The 21,105-nt window shown below is 34.3% G+C and overlaps 3 protein-coding genes across 3 annotated transcripts in view; all 3 read right to left on the reverse strand.

Moving 5' to 3' along the window:
- Positions 1-1,462: 1,462 nt before the first annotated feature.
- On the reverse strand, positions 1,463-8,168 carry LOC136823720 (polypeptide N-acetylgalactosaminyltransferase 13-like). The gene is made up of 11 exons (XM_067079892.1): positions 8,089-8,168; positions 7,203-7,749; positions 6,545-6,711; positions 6,161-6,349; positions 5,651-5,834; positions 5,123-5,240; positions 4,493-4,621; positions 3,674-3,865; positions 3,206-3,319; positions 2,417-2,554; positions 1,463-1,768 (listed from the first exon to the last, which is right to left on the reverse strand). The coding sequence occupies exons 2-11, from the start codon at positions 7,718-7,720 to the stop codon at positions 1,532-1,534; spliced, it is 1,986 nt and encodes a 661-aa protein (XP_066935993.1). The 5' UTR covers positions 7,721-7,749; positions 8,089-8,168; the 3' UTR covers positions 1,463-1,531.
- Positions 8,169-8,350: 182 nt separating this feature from the next.
- Positions 8,351-13,959, reverse strand: LOC136823721 (polypeptide N-acetylgalactosaminyltransferase 10-like). Its single transcript, XM_067079893.1, has 10 exons — positions 13,574-13,959; positions 13,161-13,349; positions 12,531-12,697; positions 11,846-12,034; positions 11,326-11,509; positions 10,968-11,085; positions 10,423-10,743; positions 10,037-10,129; positions 9,709-9,846; positions 8,351-9,214 (listed from the first exon to the last, which is right to left on the reverse strand). Exons 1-10 carry the CDS (start codon positions 13,849-13,851, stop codon positions 9,014-9,016), a joined length of 1,878 nt encoding a protein of 625 aa, XP_066935994.1. The 5' UTR covers positions 13,852-13,959; the 3' UTR covers positions 8,351-9,013.
- Positions 13,960-14,222: 263 nt separating this feature from the next.
- LOC136823650 (obg-like ATPase 1) overlaps positions 14,223-21,105 on the reverse strand; it is a 10,792-nt gene continuing 3,909 nt past the window's right edge. The window contains exons 2-16 of the mRNA XM_067079827.1: positions 20,699-20,769; positions 20,365-20,376; positions 20,079-20,139; positions 19,818-19,884; positions 19,516-19,576; positions 19,223-19,341; positions 18,390-18,449; positions 18,008-18,085; positions 17,692-17,789; positions 17,456-17,537; positions 17,062-17,120; positions 16,493-16,589; positions 16,081-16,152; positions 15,891-15,941; positions 14,223-14,439 (exon numbers count right to left, since the gene is read on the reverse strand). Of these exons, the coding sequence (XP_066935928.1) occupies positions 14,332-14,439; positions 15,891-15,941; positions 16,081-16,152; positions 16,493-16,589; positions 17,062-17,120; positions 17,456-17,537; positions 17,692-17,789; positions 18,008-18,085; positions 18,390-18,449; positions 19,223-19,341; positions 19,516-19,576; positions 19,818-19,884; positions 20,079-20,139; positions 20,365-20,376; positions 20,699-20,769 (1,096 nt within the window). The 3' untranslated portion in view covers positions 14,223-14,331. The remainder of the gene's footprint in view (positions 14,440-15,890; positions 15,942-16,080; positions 16,153-16,492; positions 16,590-17,061; positions 17,121-17,455; positions 17,538-17,691; positions 17,790-18,007; positions 18,086-18,389; positions 18,450-19,222; positions 19,342-19,515; positions 19,577-19,817; positions 19,885-20,078; positions 20,140-20,364; positions 20,377-20,698; positions 20,770-21,105) is intronic.

The following is a 21,105-nucleotide window of genomic DNA, read 5'->3' on the forward strand; positions in this document are numbered from 1 at the left end:
TTTCCTAACAACCATTTATGCTAAATTTATACTCAGTTGGAAAATTATTTTAGGGGAAAATGATTCGAGAGGAAAAAACCTCTTTTTCATCTAGTTCAAAAGTTATGAAATGACACCTTTCGAATCTGTGCTATCAAACTATACAGTTTGTCTGGAAAAAGTGGAATGGAATTTAAAAATAATAATTTAAACGGAGTATCTAAGGCGCTACCGAATGGAGTGCATTGGGAAGTCAGAAGCTACTGCAAATAGGTTAAAATGCACGCTTGAAGTTTGAAGTTTCATTCATCTTTCTGCTTCATTTTTGCATTTTTGTAAACCCAAGGTAAATGGTGACATTTTCTACCGTAAGACTATGGCCGAGTTGTACACATTTTTATCTTAAGAAACCCTGCCAAATTAAGTAGTTAATAAACTCACAATGACGCGTTGTTGACTTGTTGTACTAAATGTTTAGGCTTCAATTTCATCATTTTGAACATTATCTTCATTAAACCATGAATATCCTAGCTAGAATATAAATTCTGGCCTAATTGGACCAACATCCTAAGTTGGCCCTCGTAGCCTAATTTGCAATTGTTCTGATAGAAAAAGAGATTCTTTACACATATCAACCGTCGCTGTCGGCTGAAAGAACTGGTAGCGTTTTCCGATATTTCAGCCGAGTCAAGTGGTTAACTAGCCGTCAACAGATCAATACGGTACGCTATAAACCATATAATTTTCAGTTAGTTTTAATGGCTACCTTTTGAGCCTTGTTTATGAAAATGCAAATTTTAGGAATGAGCTGGAGTTTTTATAAGATACTAACCTAATTGGTCAAATTAAGTAATGGATTTGACGCGTTCTTTAGAAAAAGTAAAAAAGTGGTTTTATTACATGTTAACGATCAACCAAATCAAATAGGAGCTTGTAAAAACTCCAGCTTGTCCCAAATTTTACTAGGCTGATAATAATGTCATCGGGATTTTGTTTGCAGTCATCATAAAATATCCCCAAAATATCGATTGCGGGCTTTATCCGGAGGTTTTAAGACTCATAATGAACCTCAATGCAGAATTTCGACCGCATACTTTTTTCAAGGTAAAAAATAATTCTACTGGATGGACTAGAAAGGCTCGAGGAAATAGTTGATTACTTAAATACACCTCCTTCTCACAGACCCGGGAGAATTCTTTCAGCCAGTGGGGATAGAAATAACGAACTGAAATTCGATGGGGATTGATATTCCTATATTCTTTATGGCTGGGGATTTCAATTCTTTTGTTTTCAAGTCAGAAAATTCAATGGGGATGAATCACAAAATATCTTGTTGCGAGGATTTTCAATGGGGACAAAAATTGGAGGATAGTTTTCCACCGGGGACGATATTGTGGCCAAACTTTCCAATCGGAAGGGGTCCCAGTGGGTCTGTGAGAAGGGGGTGTTTGAATAGTTGAATAATTTGATCACAAAAAAACATTCATACCAATTTATTGTAAAGATCTTCTTTAAAATGAAATGTCGAAAAAATAATAACGTAATAATAAATCTATAGGCTCCCTCGTTCAACCTTCCAATGTTTCACTCCTTTATATTTTTTGTAGAAATTATCAGCTACTTTTGCCCACTGAGGAACAGGTCCCATAATTTCTCTCAAGCTCATATCCCACTTTTGTGCTTTATTTGTACTGTCGCACTTGACGAGAGAAATAGTCTTTTCTTGAGCATCTTTCGAAGGAGCTTGTAGACATGTGTTGGTTTCCCTGTGCACGATTTGACTCGTCATCTGAGATAGATAAAAGTTTAAAAAAAGTCAAATTCTCTACTCTTCAGTTTCGAATAAGTGAGTACTACAGTATGTAGAATGTGTGTTGAATTTTTTCGACGGTTAAGGGTCGGGTCCTGTCCTGGGTGCAAGAATACTGAAGAAAGGGGCGATATTTAGGAAGGTACTTTATTCACAATGAAGGGGGTGGAAAAAGGTTTCGAATAGAAGAAGTTCAATAGTAGAAGAATTATCCTGGGCTCAATGTCAAACCATTTTTGTCATAGTTTCCATACATGTTCGGTTTGGCAGATTTCGACTGAATTTTTAGCAAAAGCTTTTTAGACGAGAGGATGATTGGGAGTACACACACAAAAAATTTTTTTCAATAAAGAGGCCTCATACCATTGATTCAAAGTCCCGAAGGTGCTAGGTTTGAAACTCTTGGATAAACGCGGTTTTCACACAAACACAAAAAGTAAAAATCCATCGCCATAGTTTGAAAAATATGTCGTGCGAAACAAAGAAATGACCTAAAATTCAATCCGTCATATTAATGCAACGCAAGACTTAAGGTTTCACGTTTTCTTGCTTGAGAAAGGTTGAAGATTCCTCTCTAGCCCCTTCGGAGCTTTAAACTCAATGCTCCATAAGGTATTTTACACTTACTACGTCAAATAAGAAAGCTTGATTTCCTTGCGTTTCATGACAGTGCTCCACATAAACTTGTGTTGGTTTTTGTGAATCGCCTTCCATACAAAGCTCTGTTAAGCCGTACCGTAGTTCGAAAATGTATGTCCAGTATATCTGAAGAAGAAAAGTTAAGTTTATAGAAGTATAACTATAAAAGTTAACTTTGTTTGGACTATCTTAAGCCTACGCCAATTTGTACATCCATGTGTAAGTGACGCAGTTAGAATTTAGTTATTTATATCCAGTTAGGATCAAACAACTTCGTTATTTTGATGTCAATGACATAAGTAAGGATTTTCAAAGGAATTCAGAGGAAGTTTTAGTGTTTTCCCATGGATGAGGATTTGGTAGATTTTTCCTAACGTTTCTGTCCTGTTCCTGTCCCGGGAGAGGGTTTATCGCTTTCACTTTTAAAATGATAAATCGTCAAACATTAGAATTCGTGACATCTTTTTGAGGAAGTAACCGCACTTTTCATTTGAAATTTTTAAGTATTCAACGTATTTTTTCGCGACGTGGGTTCGCTGAAAATACCTGGCAGGTCTGGCAAAAATTTTATTTGGGCTAACCACTGACGTTAAAGTTAACATTTTAAAAACAAAGAATGAAAGCGATAAATACCATCGAATAGAGCATAGAATTCCGAAAAAAAATTTGTAGTACAAGTAACTTAGTCTGGATCGGATTAGACTGCCCTATAATGATTTAGACAAAATTTGATGTCAATCATATCCGCTTTGATCACTTTTTCACGTTTTCACTTACCAGAAAATCTTTATCAGTTTCATCTTCACCACATTCGGTGATCACCAAAGGCCAATTCTTTCGTTTGGATCGCTTGTTGAAGTTGATACACTGATTAGTGGATACACTCTTGATCTAGAATGAAGCGATATACGAGGTGTGAAGAAAGCGAGTGATTTTGTTGAAACTTTAGATTCTGCGAAAAAAGTTGTGACCAACGTTATCAAAGGCGAAATTCGTTCACATTCCAAAATTGTGTAAAAATGACCCTTCCAGCATTTCCCCGGTATATTATAACTTAGGGGGCAATATTTTTACAATTTTCTTCAATGTTGGCATTCTGTTTTTCCAATATTCTTTTCTAGCTACCCGGACCACTACCAATACACCAAGATTCTATAAAATTTACCTCTCATTACCAAAAGTTTCTGAAATTTAAAATAATGATAGTGCACACTATGTAGGAAAAAAGTTTCAAATGTCATATACCTTTCCAAAAGCTCTATTCGGTTCATATCTGGTCCTCAAAGTATCATTGACAACATTTGATAAATACCATTCGAAATCTTTGCATTTCAAATTCTTTCTCAACTGTAATCTTTCAGAAACATCCCCGTGATCTTGAGCTCCAATATCTTCACGATAGTGATATAAAAAGTCTTTGAAACCATCCATCCAAACCTATAAAGACAAAATTATTGAGTTCCTGGATTGAATGTTTTCTGTGGTTGGGTTGGTTGGGTCCACTTAGGCAAAAATAGGTGCTGGGTATGTGCGGACGGTAAGGGTCGGGTTTTTCACCTTTCAAAGTCTCTCTAAGGGTTACAAAAACCAGGAAATTTCAAAGTAGTCTCTAAGGGTGGGAAAAATCACGATTTTTAGAAAAAAAAATTGATTTCGAGAGAAAAAATTACAAAAAGTCTCACTCTCAAAGGGTAGGAGATTTTTGAAAATCAGAGAAAATTTTTCGAAAAAGTCTCTCTAAGGGTCACTTTTTCACTAAAATTTGGTCTCTCTAAGGGTCACTTTTCGGAGGTCCCGTCCGCACATACCCCTCATTCACCAACCTTAGTACCCCCCCGGGCAATTTGCTCACATCAAAGTTCAAGATTATTTTATGTTGACATGGAATAACTTGGAGGTTTTGTGTCTTTTACGAGAATAAAAAAATTCAAGTCGGGTGTATTTTGGAAAAAAATGTAAAAAATAATAAATTTTGGAAAAGTTTGGAATTTTCAATCCAATTCAGGAACTAAAGCTGTTTTAGACAATATGAATTACCAAAAGATTTTGTAAATGAATAAATACCTCAGCTACACGTTTGAAATTGATGAGTGCTGCATTTAATTTGTTGGATTTGTAAGGTACTTTATCACGGTAGACGTGACCAACACGTGAACATGGAATGTTAAACATACGACCTCCACACATCCAAAGCTGTCAAGGGAAAAGAAGGGTTATTTGATGTTCATAATACCTCTCTCTGTTTGTATCGGGTTTGAATTTGAGTCTTTTTCTACGTTTATTGGAGGGGAACGTTAAGGCAAAAGATTTTTGGCTCTTTTTGCTATTAGTTAGATCCACCTCAAATTCTTCCCTTATAAACCTCAAAGCATCTTAATTAATATCTTAAACAGATCAAAGTTAGCCAGAATAAGGTCATGAAATTGCATAAGATAACTCACTTATCCAGCTATTCCTAGGTCAACACTAATAGTTGTCTTTTTTCACTCAACCCATATTCGAGGAAACGACTTCGAAGGAAGATTTCCTTCCCACGGTCAAACAAATGTAAATTTGATTCTGTCACTCGGTCTCACACGTTTCGAAATCTCACCATCGCTCCTTTCAGATATATCTGGAATTTGCAGCGGCTCGCGCTGAACTTTGGGAAAAAAAGGCTTCGTCTCTGGAAAGTAATAATTGTAAAAAAAATACCTTGAAAGAGATTTCATACTGTTCACCTCCCCAAACATACATGCTAGGATCATATTTTCCAAGTTCTTCCCAAAACTTTCTGGAAATTGCGAACAAACCACCTGCCATCACTGGTGACCTGAAAGGACAAAATAAATAGTTAGGTTTTTTCGTTTACGTTACTCAAAAAAATCAATAATTTAATATCACTGCATTTATAAAGAATGAACACTAGGACGAGTCGTAAAATGAGTTTCATCAATAAAAACATTATCTCATGCAACGATCAACACTGAGTGCTCAGAACATTTTAATTCAAATTCGAGGTTAAATATCATCAGATAACTCGCCAGAACGGGCGTTGTTGCTCCATCCTTCTTCGAACTATGGCAAACATTTCTGCACATGCTGCATCTGTTTTTTTATCGGTAAGCCTGTAGAAAAGTGTCGTAGCTAGGATAAAGACTATAATGAACCCTGTCTTCGACACCGACGAGTTATATCGATACATATCCTCGTTAATGATTCAGAAAAAGACCGACAACTTACGGCACTGGGTCGGCTTCATCTTTCCGCGTAAGATATTGCTCAGCAGAAATGGAACGTTCTTTGTAATCAAAACGCCAACTGAAAGTACCACGTGTCCATGTGTGTCCGGCAGAATAGTGGAACGTCCGATGGTCGATGACGTCTATGATCGGACACACTACTGTCCGGTAATCTTTCTCAATTTCTATGAGAATAATGTTGCAAAAGGTCATAGCTATGGTTAATCTTGAAACACACCCGAATAGTTAGACCCAGTGTTAGTAACGCATTTAACTTAAGGTCGAGTTTGGCAAGATTTTAAACAGCTCCGTTATTTTTCATCTTTCTTCTTTCAAGAACTACAATAACTAGAGTATGAAGCAATCTATGTTAGCCACGTAAGGTGAGTTACATTCAAATTAACCTGGGCTGAATAGCATCATATGACAATATCATTGAGCCTATCATATACAATGACTTCAAACACCGTTCATATCTAACTCAAACAATAAAAAAAACTAACAAGCATACCAGACAGTAAAGGAGGCAACCATCCCGCATTAACTTCACAATGTGAATCTAAGAACAGCAATACATCTCCAGTCGAATGATCAGCACCTATCATGCGAGCTCGTATTAAACCTTCACGTTCTTTCGTACGAATGAGTTTCAGTTTTGGTTGTAACTCAACATATCTTTGTAATTTCTCTTTCAGATGTTCTGTAAAATAAAGAAAGTAATGGACAATAATATTGGAGTTTCTTTATAGTATACACTGGACTCAATTCTCATTTGGAAAAACCTCAAAACTTTTTATTTTCGGTCTGATCCTAAACTGTGAGTAAAAATATTCGAAGTCTCAACCCACTAAAATCTACAGATAAGGAAAGTTGAAAAACAAAAGAGATTCGATACCTTTTTCACTGAAATCATCACAGAGTACAATTTCATGAAGAAGTTGTTTTGGTGATCGATCCAACACTGAATGGACAGTCCTTAATAACGTTGACCATCCTTCGTTATGGAAGATGATTACCACGCTCACTTTTGGTAACTTCCATTGATATCCTCTAAAGTGACAACTAAAGACAAAAAGAAGCTAAATAGAATTTTTAATGTAAAATAAAGTACCCCAAGCAAAATATTGAAATTACCTCCGTCATTGACAGAGTACTGTTATGTTACCCTTACTCGAAAGTCTTGCATTCTAATATCAGTGTTTCATTCAAAATTTATGGAAACTGGCCAATTTACAGTGGAGTCTCCATAAGTTTAACACGCGTGGGGAACACAAATTTGCTCGAGTTTAAGAAGTTTTCAAGTTATGGAGAAAGGTTTATAAGGTAATGTTAACTGAAGAGACCATAAACCTTTTTCGAGTTATAGAGGTTCCATTTAAAGAGACCATAAACCTTTTTCGAGTTATAGAGGTTCCATTTAAAGAGACTCCACTGTAATAGCTTCTCTGAGTTAGTATTAATTTAGAAAAAAAAATTTCTCTTCATCATATTCATGCTTTGACAAAATGAACCCATATCTGATGTAATAACAAAATCCAATCAAGTCATCATACCTAATCGGTCGAATATCAGGTATCGATCGATGCAACGATATTTTATCACTAACATATTGATTGAATCCATACTCTTTGTAAGCTTTTTGTATGACCGAACTCTCATTCGCCATAATCCGAACCGGGATACCCTTCTCTCCCGGGTTATCCGGATTACTCAATAAACTTTGTGGTTCGTTCCAATGTATATAACCTGACGGTAATTTTTTGTCGTTTGTTTTTTTATTCTTAGGGAATAAAGGCTTTTGAGGCTCATCGGCAATTTTGTCCGCTGCCTCATTTTGAGTCGTTGTAAGTTCCCCATACTCGTCTTCTGTTGGCATAATAATTTTAGTGGGTGTGGTCATGTAATGATTGATAGCTTTGCCACGTTTTGACTTTTCATCACGCTCTGCTTTGTCCAAGTCATTGAAAGAGGCTGTTAGAAGGATTACAAGGGAAAATAGGAAAACGCAGAGCCCCAATAAAGGCCATTTCTTCCACCGTACTGATGTATTTCGAGGTGTCCTACTCTTCATGTCTGTTTCGTTTTTGTGACAGATCAAATCTAAGGTGTCAAGAAAAGTAAACATATACAATTTAAAACTTTCAAATCAAAACATTTGTGAAGCCTGTCAAATAATAGCTTAATAAAAATCCGTGGATCCAGGGTTATTTATGAACCCCGATTAAATAAAGATTTCCACCAAATGAAGAAGAAGAAATGAAAAACTTTTAACTACAAAACCGAAAATGATAACATCGAAAAACAACATTGTAGCTTATAATACAGTATTACACGTAGACAAGTAAAAAGAAAACCACAGAGAAATAATCATTTAGTATGAGAAGTAAGGAAGTAGAAATGATTTACAAATTGAATGACTTGTCTATTAACTGTAATTACCTGAGGTTGAATTAATCACCTTCAAAAAGTAATCATGAATTTGTTTTCATTTGGATGCGCCATTTTGGATTTTCTGTAAGTCTGCACTGCATACATCTATTTGCTAGCACATGCAGTCTTCCACAAAGTTTAATATACTTTCTTCATTGCTGAAAGAAAAACTCACTAAATGATTGAGATTATGTTCGAAAAACTTTCTAGAAAATAAGAAAGAAAGTTGGACGTGATGCCTGAATTTGAAAAGAAGATATGCAAATTGAAATTTGAAATCAGAAAACTGGATGTTTCAAATTTATAAATTCAATATGTTACAAGAAAATTTTGAAAATGTATTGTTCTAAAAAAAATTAATAAATATAAATATTAAAAAATTTCACCAACGACCAAAAAACTACCATAAACAAAAATTTTAACAAAAATAAAAACAGGGAAGGAACTTCACCTTCTTTAAGTTAAGCTCTTTCCAGTCCTTTTGTAGAACTGGGAGTGTTGGAAGGGAAATAAAGTGAATTTTTGTTTTGATGCACTTCAGTTCAAAGTGAATTAAAAATTCGTTAAAAATACTTTGCGAATTATGTCATGAAACGTTTTCGAAAATAAAAGAAGGATAAATATCGACGTGACTGATAGTCTGAGTCGCAGACCTCTACAAAACCACAGGTAGTATAAGGAGCACGAAACCCGTTAGTGGATGCCAGCAACCTACCCTGAATGATTAAACTTAAAAACTTCAAAATATTAAAAAAACATGAAAAATTCAATCTAAAAATATTAACCATTATACATTTATCTTTAAAAAACGAAATAAAGTGCAAAATACTCTAGCCTACCTCTGAAATTTAATTGTCTAGCTGCGGATATTCGCATATCAGAATAACTATAACATATAGCCCATCATCAGCGATTTTGCTATTCGCATCAGAGTCTATGGCGGAATAGGGTGATGAGGGAGGTCTTCAGCTATCAACGCCCATTCAGGAACCTTCTTGGAAATGTTGACATCCATGTCCCATTTCTGTCGATCAGAAGATTCATTACATTCTTCAACGATAGGATGTGTCGGCTTGTCGCCGGATGGCACTGATATACACTTCCCAGTCCCTGAGTGTCGAATCTGTTTAGTGTCCTGAAATTGTAGGAAAAGATTACTCTTTTTCTTTATAGGTACAATGAGGATCAAACACACCAATAATATTCATTCAAGAAAATTCTGAGCCTGGATTAACTTAATTTTAGCAATTTAAGGGTCCATGTAAAGGGTCAATTTTCTAAAAAAAAGAAGCAAAACAATCAACAGACAAATTTTGAGCACATCAAGATTAATTCCCAAAGTTTGAACAATCTTAAAGTGTGTCCGAGAACAGGGAACGGAACATTTATAAAACAAAGTCCTAATACAGTGCACTCCTTCTAATTCGAACCTCTACTACTTTTCGAATCTCTCTATAATTCGAAGAAAGTCTATGGTCCCTTGAATATCTTATTACAGAGAGTCAAATTGAGAATTGAATAAAATGTTGGTCAAGCAAAGAATTTCCTTTTATACGAATTCTGTTCCACTTTTTTTCCAAGTCACACTGTGTGTGTAAAGCACAAAAGTTCTTCGCATTTAAGTCAAACCTTTTTATAAGTGAACTTTTGATTTCCACCCATTTCATGACACTTCTCACGGTACACCGTATCTAAATCTGTATACCGTGCATCCAAACAATCTTCGGACGACTGACGTAACTCGTGCATGTATGTCCAGTGAAACTCCTAAAAAATATCAAATGTCACAATACATGAAATCGATGTACCAAGTATCCTGACAGCAAAATAAAAAATGAAAATGTTTCGAAAATGTATACCTATCTAGTCAATCTTCACTTTCGAAGATTAAAAATATTCCATCTTTTAAAGTCTTTCAAAGTCAATTTGAAACGGTTGTTTTATAAAATTTACAGACCTGCATATGAGTACTAGAGCATTGGCGCAGACCAACTTTGACTGGTTGTCCGTAAATTGTTTGCATGCATAGTTTGGAAGAAATGTGTTGAATCTAAAAAAGCGCAAATCAAATCTGTTCAAATGTGTCAATAATTATAATATATGGTTTCACTGAACAGGCACTATGTCTGTAATATCGAAAAACTTAGTCCGGATGCTATATTCGGACTAAAATATTAGAAAGTGGCGATAAATTCAACATCTATTGTACCATGAAAAGATGTATCTGACATTGAGTCTGTTCAATAATAAAAAAAAACACGCAACTACTGATAAAAAAAGAATGATGAAAACTCGAGAAAATCAATTTAAGCCAAGAAATATAACCTTTCGAACAACATTTACCTTTCCAAAAGCGCGGTCTGGTTCGAACCTCGTCCGAATGGTATCGTTCGCCACATTCAGCAAATACCACTTAAAACTTTTACATTTATTCCTCTCACGAAGTTCAACTCTCTCGTAAATTGGTCCAGTCTTTTGACTCTTGATGTCTGGTCGTTTTTGGTATAAGAATTCACGAAAGTCGTCCATCCACACTTCCGCCACACGTTTGAAATTAACGAGTACGGCGTGCGGTTTGTCGTACGTGTATGGTACGTTTCGACGGTAAACGTGACCGACACGTGAACACGGCATGTTCATCATTTGACCACCGCACATCCAGAGCTGGAATAGAAGAGGGAAGAAATACGTAATGATGGAGAGTTGGTCGCATTAGAAAGGACTTTCAACCACGGAGCTTGCAATTGTAATCATAAATGCTTGTCTTGTTGACAATTCATCAAGCCTCACTGGCTCTTGAATTATTATCAAAACATATTATTTATTTCTTTGACAAGGAATTTTACTAGTACTAAATATGCTGTAATGATAAGGAACAAAAAACATACCTTGAAAGAGATTTCATACTGTTCACCTCCCCAAACATACATGCTAGGATCATATTTTCCAAGTTCTTCCCAAAACTTTCTGGAAATTGCGAACAAACCACCTGCCATCACCGGTGACCTGAAAAGACAAGAGAAAAAAGATTGAAGTGATTGAAATTTAAGACTAGAAGCTAAGTGGCTAGTACCGTGGGGTGATTCATCTTCAAAGAAAGGTTGGTGTATACTCAAAATATCTGAGAGTAGGGTTTAAATTCACACTGCACACCTCTGCAATTTCTTCCCTTAAAGTATATGGTGCTGTTTTATTCAATTGTAAATTTTTAAAAGAGTTAACGAGATAGCGATCGGAGGATCTTACCTGACTCCTTTAGTAGGATCTTTTCGTGCTTTCTTCATTTCTTGTGTGATGGGACGTTCCTTGTAATCGAAACGCCAATTGAACGTCCCTCGAATGTAAGGATCCACTCCTCGGTAATGGAAATCCACGTGGTCAATGTAATCGACTGTCGGACACACAACTGTCCGGTAGTCTCTTTCGATCTCTGTGGAAAGATATGGAAAAGTAAATTGATAAAAAATAAAAAATATTTCCACGGTTTGCAGTTCACTAGAAATCCAATTCTGCTGAGAATGGGGACAAGGGAAGCTTTTCCGTAAGTTAAAACAACTCGGTCAATTTGGCAGCTTTCTCGGCAATACGATAAAATAATATTTATATTCCAGTTTTGATGGAAATCTGGTCGAATAGAACATTTGCAATAAAAGATTTTCAATGGGAATAGCATCATAAAGCTGGATCAGTCATTCAGTTTGGAATCTTATAGCACGCTTTTCAAAAAAAAGATTAACTAAGGCAAGACTATAAAGATTTCTCAGACCTGACAACAAAGGTGGTAGCCATCCAGAGTTAGCTTCGCAATGTGAATCCAAAAACAAGAGAATTTCACCAGTGGAATGGTCAGCACCGTACACGCGTGCTCTGATCAAACCTTCACGTTGTTTGGTGCGCACCAACTTCACTTTCGGATAATCTTTGATGTAATTCTCCAGCTTCTCCTTTAAATGCTCTAAGGTGAAAAGAATATCCAACAAGAATATAAACTTATCGAAAATACTAATGAAACTTTTATTACCCTTTCGATAACTTCATTTACGGTCGAAATGACGCTATGCACTAAATTTTTGAGTTTTGATCATTTTTTCGTTCCTTGAGCTGGAATCCTCCCCAACCATTCAGAAAACTTCTGATGTATTAAGTTTTCCTGTTTCGGCGGGTGCGACGCCAAGTGACGGTTAGTTACTAATACTGATAACTAGTAATTATACTTATAGGAAAACAAAAAGCAAAAGCAAAAGCAAATGGGAAAAATACAAGTACTCATTCGTGTATACCAAGTGTTGTCATTCGAGTCTTTCTGATTCATTGGATTTGCTGACAGTACTGAGCTATGTTTTGATTTCATTTATTCTCGAAAAACACCAATTATAGGGTAACTTTCAGCTCAACCATTTGAGAAACTTTGAAATGAAAATTAACTGAAAATTATGCTACAGCGAACTTACCTTTTACGCTGAAATCATCACAGAGTACAATTTCATGAAGAAGTTGTTTTGGTGATCGATCCAACACTGAATGGACAGTCCTTAATAACGTTGACCATCCTTCGTTATGGAAGATGATTATCACGCTCACTTTTGGTAACTTTGGTTGGTATTTCTTTGACTGACACCTTTGAGAGAGATCAAAAAATAAAACGGTGTGTTTTTCAATATCGCAGAGCAAAGACTCAAAAAATTATTTCCGCTTTTTCCTTCTTTACTCTAAATTTGTTAGTTAAAATATTTTGAAATAAAGAAAAAAATTAAAAGAGTTTTCCAAGGCCATCACACCAGATTTCATAGTCCTCAGCACGATCAAAAATTGCCAAAATTTGTTGTGTATTTTTCATGAAAAATATTGCCCATTCACGCAAATGCAAATCCAACACCCCAAATTTTTACCCAATCAGGCATCTGAGGTGGGAGGACTTAATCGGGCAATTGCAACAAAATGATTAGGAATCACGCAAATACACAAGAAGAGATTTTCACGGCATTACTCGAACCACTACTAGATGAGATTCTAGGCTGGTTTAAATTGTTCCTATCAGTTTGTTGAACGTATATCTGTAATAAAACTGGAAAAAATATTACTGTTTTGGTCTTGGGTTGGAGAGCGAACGGTGTAGAGAGATCTGATCACTAACATATTGATTGAACCCATACAATTGGTAAGAATGTTCAACTTTCGAATGTTCTTGAGGTGATGTTTTGACACCTACACCGTTTTCACCCGGACCATCATGTGGTGAATCTCCCTGTGGCTCATCCCATATGATGTATCTAAAAGAAGTTGTTTTAAAGTGAAAAGTAAAGAAGATAGTCTCTTTACATTACACAGAGGTTTTTCTACGTTGTTTAGTTATTCAATAGCTTAGTAATATTCTTTTTAAAGTCATACACTCAAAAAGCGACCATTCATAAAATGAATATCTGCGAACTTTTTATACCAGTCAACTATTACGTTTTAAACACACGTCTTTTTATTATAACACACAATAACATACTTGGGGTCCTCGTGAAGAGCCATATTTTTCGGATCTGGAACTAAATTTCCCACATTGTTTTGAATTTTATGCTGAGTATCATCCACAATATTCTTTTGGAACTTAGGATGAGCTATCACTGAGTCACCCACTCCATTTATTACAATGTCACCTTCTGCAGGGCTTTGTTCTGTATAAATTCCAGTGTATAATTTGATTGCAGTAAATAATAATAAGATTGACAGAATGACAAGGATAGTCAAGGGTTTCCATTTCAAACGGACAGCAGTATTCCTCATTTTCGTGTGTTTTGAATTGAATGTGTTTTTTCCCTACTTCACAGGTCCAGCCTGTTTTGTGCTACATCTTCATCATATACTTTTTATTTTTTTAATGGTTTCTTATCTGGAATGAAAATGAGATAAATATAAAAATCTTGACTAACACTTAACAATCTTAATATCTAGCACACAGCGAGAATTCTTTATATTTTTTGCACATACATCAACCATTTCTTATATACTTCTTTTGGCGTTTAAATGACCATGCCTAAGGCCGTCAATTTTCTGTGTCAAACTTATGTTCTTTTGACATTACGATTGCTTTGGAGCAGCACAATTCATAAACATGGTCCAAAAGCAAAGGAGACAAACTGAAAAATATGTTTCTATTTCAATTCCAAAATAAATCTATTTATATGAAAAACTGAAAATCTTCTCCAAAAGCTCCCCATTGCGTGGAGTTTCAATGGGCAAGATAGTTTCCCATAAATGTTGTGTTTATTTTTTCTTGGCTGTGAGACCAGCACCAGCGTTGAACTTGAAGAAAATAATATCTCCATCGTTGACCACGTATTGTTTTCCTTCTTGTTTGTATTTGCCAGCAGACTGAAGAAAATAAAGACAAGAAAAAGTGAGGTTGATTGAACATGGATAGCTTTTAAAAAGTAGCTGGGTTTTTGCTCTTGGAAAACGATTCAAACTTTGATAATGCTGAAAAACATTTAAATGCAAAATATCAGTTTCTTTAGTATAATTGTGGTACTCTTAAAGCAATTTATTTTTTGTCAAACATTTTCTTAAATACAATCTCTCTGTTAAACAAGTGATACTTTTATGGACCTACCTGGTTATGCATTTAACACATATATAATTGATATCTACGTGAGCGTGACCATTAAACAATCATTCAAAACAAAAAAAAGTGACGATCTATTAAAAGTAGCCGTTTGTTTCTTATAAAAAATCGTTTAAAAACCAAAATTTCATGCTCTTTAAATATTCTTTCATATTCAAGCAAACAAAAAAAACATCTATCTTGTAAAAAAAATTGAGTAATTTGACTAAGAACATTGATGTATGCTTATTAATAGTGATTCTTATAGATAAACGTGCGTTTTTTGAGCCAAAATTTTTTTTTGTCCATCTTTTACCTATGATGGTACCCTACTTTCATACAAAAAATCAGAAAAAATTAATAATCCGATTTTTCAAGTCCAAAAAACCCGTCTTTTGGCCCAAATTGGCCCCCAAAATTTTTTTTTTTTAATCGGGCTTTGTCACATTGGAGGGTTTATAACTATGCATCTTTGTGCAAAAAATCATAAAGAATGAAAGCGCCAACCTCGAGAAAAGCTAATACCTAAGTAATTGATAATGTGCTTATAAAACAATATCGAATTTGGCCAGTTTTTCTATACGCCAAGCAGCCAAAATTTCATGTCTAAACACACATATTCTTCAAAAGTAAGCCCTCGTAGCAAAAAAAACATCTATCTCATAAAAAAAATTGAGTAATTTGACTAAGAAAATTGATGTATGCTTATTAATAGTGATTCTTATAGATAAACATGCGTTTTTTGAACCAAAAATTTTGTTTTGCAAAAATCTGCTTGAGCCATCTTTTACCTATGATGGTACCCTACTTTCATACAAAAAATCAGAAAAAATTAATGATCCAATTTTTCTCAAAGTCCAAAAAAACCGTTTTTAGCCGTTTTTTTGGCTCAAATTTTCCCAAAGATTTTTTTTCCCGAAAATCGGGCTCCGTCACATTCGAGGGTTTATAGTTATGCATTTTTGTGCAAAAAATCAATTTATCAATTTATAGGACCTCCATCGGGGTAGGTCCAAAAAGGTGTTTCAAAAAGAACACCTGAGAAACGTTTTCTAATTGTGACTTGTGAGTTAACATTTGTCTAGTTGAATTCCCTAACTTTATCATTACACAATCGTGCAACAAAGAGTTACCGTCAAAAACTAATGATCACTACGCTTGCAGAGCTTATAATTGGCATTGGCAATTGGCATTGGCAATTGGCATTTTGGTAAAAACTTACCTTGCAAGCCGATTCTGATCCAGCTTCTTTGAAGTCATCAAATTTCATCACCTGTTGGAGAAATACAAGTCTTAGAAATTATTTTCATCAAAGATGATCATGGTATTGAATCATTTTCATTTAATTTATGATTTCTATGTCAGGTCTAAATGAAAAAGAAAGACAAAAAAAATTGAAAAGAAATATTAACCTCAGCCATGATAAATCCTTTTTCAAAGTCTGTATGAATTTTACCAGCAGCTTGGGGTGCTTTTGATCCTTTCTGTAAACAATGAAAAAAAAAAAAGTTAATGGAAAGATAGAGAAGACTTATCTAAGGGACACAAAGATAAAAACCTTCCAGAGATTTCACAACTTTGTTTCAGTATTTGATTTCAAACAGAAACAGTATAAGAGTAGATCAGCTCAGTCCATCACAGGGTCTGAATTCCCACCATTTCATTTCATTTTCAAATCATTTGTATCCTAATATTCATGACCAGAATTGAAAACAACATGGCCAATAAATCAACTAGTCAACTTTGAAATCAGACACTCTTCCTATGGGCAACTAGCGCAATCCCATCAAGAAGCTAGAAATCAGTGGGTTGAATGTCACTAACTTGTATCGTCCATGCTTTGACTTCATCTTTACCAGCAGTGAAAAAATATTGCAATTGAAGTAGTTGAAAACCAGATTTGATGATCTTTGGAAGTACACTAACAAGAATAATAATATAAAGCACTTGCAAAAGATTGAATAAAACATTGTCATTTAAAAAATTGAAGATATCTTAGATCTTTATAAAATGGACTGTTCCAATAAAAATCCAAACAGGGGGGAGGGGGGTGGACAAACCTTTTCAATTCAAAAATAATTTCTTGGAAATGCGTAGATGCTCCTTGGAAATGGCAAAATTAGCAAAGGAACCATTGGAAAAATTCTTTTCATACCTTGGAGTGTGACGGTTGACGAACTAAAACTAGTCTTTAACCCCCTGGAAATTTTAGAACAACTTTTTACCCCCTGGAAACCTGAGAAAGCACTCCTTTAAATGTTCGCCCACTAGTTTATTAGAAAACTGAATGACTTGTGTTGATAGTGTTGACTTGAATTGACACAATGAGCTTGATTATGAATTGAGCATGTTTGATTTCTAAATAACTTACAAATTATAGAATAAATACCTACCTGTGAGTTTTTACTTCTTCGCAATATTTTTCAAAGTCTTCTGGTTCCATATCGAATGCCTAAACGATAATTCAAGTCTTGGTAATAAATTTATTACTCACTCAAAAATAACAATGTTAATTCACTAATGGTTGTCTAGGGGTTAAAATGGTTGTTTAGGAAGAGGCCCTTTGAAATCAAGGTGTTTGGGGTTAAGCTTTATTAAATAATATACGTCTCTAAACTCAGTTCAACTGTACGTAAAAATCTAAGGGTTGAAGCGTCTTATTTCATTTTCAAAACACTCAAAAAATTACAACACTTTGCAATCTTAGTCTATTTGTGACGCCTATGCTTGATGTTTAATTGAAGCATGGTAGAAACTTGAAAAGTATAATGAATTGTCAATAAGAACCTTTAGTTCAAAGACACCACTGAATGGAATAAGTTGCGCTCCTGGATCATTTTCATCAATCCATTGTTTAATTTTCAACAGCCTGAAATAAACAAATAAAACAACCTAACATAATAGGTGGAAAGAGAAGTCTAAAGTCATTTGAAAACATTACTTAGGGAATCGCAGCTATCATTTAGTTGGAAGAAATCTCTCAAAATGAAATACCAGAAAAAACAAAATTTAGTCCTCCTTACCACTTGTTTTTCTTACGAATATAATCTTTTTCTGATAAATTTACTAGATATATCATAGGTTTTGCTGTGAGCGGTAAATGTTGATTCAAAACTTCAATCTAGACAAAAAAAAAGAACATTTTATTTTCAAAGCTAAAATTTAAAAGTCAGGAAAGATGGGATTAATAAGATTAAAAAATCAACAGATCACACAGGAATAAAAAAAGTTAGATTTTTTCATTTAAATAGAATGATAAAAGATGACAACAAAAAAGAAAATTGTAAAGGAACTCTTAATAACAATAATTAATTGGTAAGAAGTTCAAGAAATGTCTACCTCTGCAGCATTCCAGGTTTCAAATCTAATTTGTTTTTCATCTTCCTCTACACATTTCAAAATCTTTTGTATAGTTTTCTAAAAGAAAAGCAAAGTTAAAGGTATATGTAACATTGCAGCAATCATGTGACATTATAAAGAAAATAATTCAGTTGAAATCAGAACAAAGGAAAAACTTCTCAAAGCCACAAAAATGGACTTAGACTGCTTCAAAATCAAGGGTCCCATGAACTCAGCCTTCTGAAAATAAAGGCTCTCAAGACTTAAGTTTCTTCAAAGGATTGTAAGCTTTAGTAGTTTTTGCCAATGTTGAATCATAATCAATGATAAGACAAAATGTACATTGAACAATAAACCATAAAATTAAAGGACGTTCACTTACAAACTCTTCATACATCTTTTTATCACCACCACCTCTGGAACATTTTTTCTCCATATCATTCTATTAAAATAAATTTTATTCCATGATCATTCTCAATAATCATTATTCAACATCCTTAAGTCTTTATTAGATTATTATATAATAACAGATTCAATTGATGACAATTTTTCTAGATTTAGAGCATGTTCACAATGTGGTGCCATCTCACAGAAAATGATCCAATGCATGTTACATCTTTGAATTTTTAAATTAAATTTCCTCTATCTTGCGAGGGATACATATAAATCTTTTATAATTTCTTTCCCCAACATCTTAATTTCCATCTAATTTGATGAAACGTACTGCTAAACCTAGTAGCTTCCTTGTCATATTTTTAAACAAAAGAAGAAATAACAAGACCTTATATGTGATAAGTAATTTGTTGGCATTTGAGCCATGGCTCCGCCCCCCCTCCCCTTATTTGGGGGGGGGGGAGTGTGAATCTAAAATCGGCCTAAAAGTGGGTGAGAGCTGTCTCATTTTTTAAACTCAGGGGGGCCTAAAAAAGTGACCTGAAGGGCTGCACTAAAGTTCTGGAGGCTAACTACAATAATTAAGAGATTGTAAAGATATTTTTTTGGTTGGTTTTAATGTTCTGTTTTTATAAAATATTCTACTATTCTATTTTTATCTGCGCGCGAGTTGGGGTGAAAGTACTTTTTGCAGGGACCTGAACCTTTACCTTTCAACTGGGACCTGAACCTTACTGAAAATTGGGGGAAACTAAATTTGTTGGGGGGACCTAGAACCCCATTCGGAGCCCTGTGAGCAGCAATTGCCTAATAAATACTCACATGTCTTGCTCTGAAATATTCGACATCTTTGAGTCTCAATTCTTTAAGGATTGTCCTCAAATCTCTTGTAGGATCAATGCTGCCGTCAACATGAGTAACTTCCTCATCATCAAAGGCCCCTAAAGTATAAAATCATTACAGATTCAAAAAATATTCTTAAAACAATTACAGAGTAGAAAGAAGGTCTTGGTTGAGTAATACAATTCATAAATTTGTTATAAAATTCTTGAAATGGGAAAGGCAATTAAGAAAAGTGCAGACTAAAGTCTTCTAGTGAGTTTACGGTCACTTACTTAACATTTGGAATAAAGCATCACAAGCCTTAATGTGTGATAAAAAGGCATTGCCAAGACCCTAAAAAAGATCATGAAAAAGAGGAATCAACCTAGCGTTTAACAAAGAAATGAAACAGATCAAACACTTTCCCAAACTTGAAGAGAAAGACAATTGTCTGGGAGTATTGCTAAACATTGTGTTTCTCCATAAAAATGAAAAAAACATGAATGAAGACAAAAAAATCCCTTTCAAAATCTAAAACAAAATGATAAGTGAAATTAAAATTTGATTCTAACTTTATCTTTACAAATGAACTCACTTGTCCTTCATTGGCACCTTCTACAAGCCCAGCAATATCAGTAACGTTAAGGAAAGCTGGAACTTTGCTAAACAGTGAAAAAAAATACATACATACTAGATTAGAAGTTTTTGAACAGCTTTATTATAAAGAACTCACAGGAAATCATAAAAATTATCAATATTACTGTAAGTGTATTAGTCAATTGCTTGCCAAGCTTTCAGTCCAGAAGAAATAATACTAAGAATGTCTGACGTGTGAAAGTTACAAATTTGTTCTCACCTTGCTGGTTTGTGAAATTGACATAAAAAGTCATATCTCTCATCTGGAACAGGAACTCTACCTGTTTACAAAGAAGAAGGTGGCAGGATATTAGAAGGGCATGCTTCTATTTTTATAAAAATAACTATTTGATTGACTAGTAAAAATAAGGAACACAAGAAGCTTAAAAAAGTTTTTTTAGAACAGTTGATTCAAATCAATACCAATGTTTCTGTAAAATTGAATCAAACAAAAAGTAATACTTAAATACTTTATCAAATTTGACAATTCCATAATCTCAACTTACTTTCATTTGGATCTGAAAAGAAAAAAAGAAATGGTCATGCAGATACGATCAATATAAATTTTTACCAGATAAAGGGAAAAAAAACTGAGGCTTTTAATCAAGGGGAAAAAACTGCAGTTGGGCTCCAAAGATCTCTCCAAACACTGCTCTTCTCCTCTAGAATTAAAAAATATGTTGATACTGATAGGAGCAATATTCAAAAAATGTTTAGAGTTCTTATGAGAGCCTTGAATAACTAGCATTTAATGTTATGACTTGATTAGTTAAATCTCCAACGGTATTTCAGTATTAATTTTATCATGTTCAAGAATGATAGATATTTAATGTAACTTACCAATTGTACAAAAGGGAAAGTTTTCAGCAGAGGCTTGACTTTTTGTTAAAACATTGAAGAATGTTGATTTTCTATAAAGGGAAAAAGGTTGAGGTGATTTTCGACAAGTTGCACAGAAAAAAATTTTGATGTTAATCAAACTTCAAAGAGTTTAAGATATCCACAATTCTCAAAATACTTCTTTTTTTGTGTGGATGCTGGTCAAAAATTGCGTGAGGTTTGCAAAAACAGCAAAAAAAAAGAAATTTAAATATCCTTTTTAAAAATAACTCTTTTCAAACGAAACTTCACAATATTGGTTCTAAAGGTGATATAAGTAGGTTGAAAAAAAATGTTGATAAAACAGCAGCCACAAATTTGTTCAATGAGTAAAAATCATTTTTTACAGATGAAACTCTTAGCAAAAG

This window comes from Clytia hemisphaerica, unplaced genomic scaffold, assembly GCF_902728285.1.
Source record: "Clytia hemisphaerica strain Z4C2 unplaced genomic scaffold, Clytia hemisphaerica genome assembly, whole genome shotgun sequence".
Taxonomy (NCBI): domain Eukaryota; kingdom Metazoa; phylum Cnidaria; class Hydrozoa; order Leptothecata; family Clytiidae; genus Clytia; species Clytia hemisphaerica.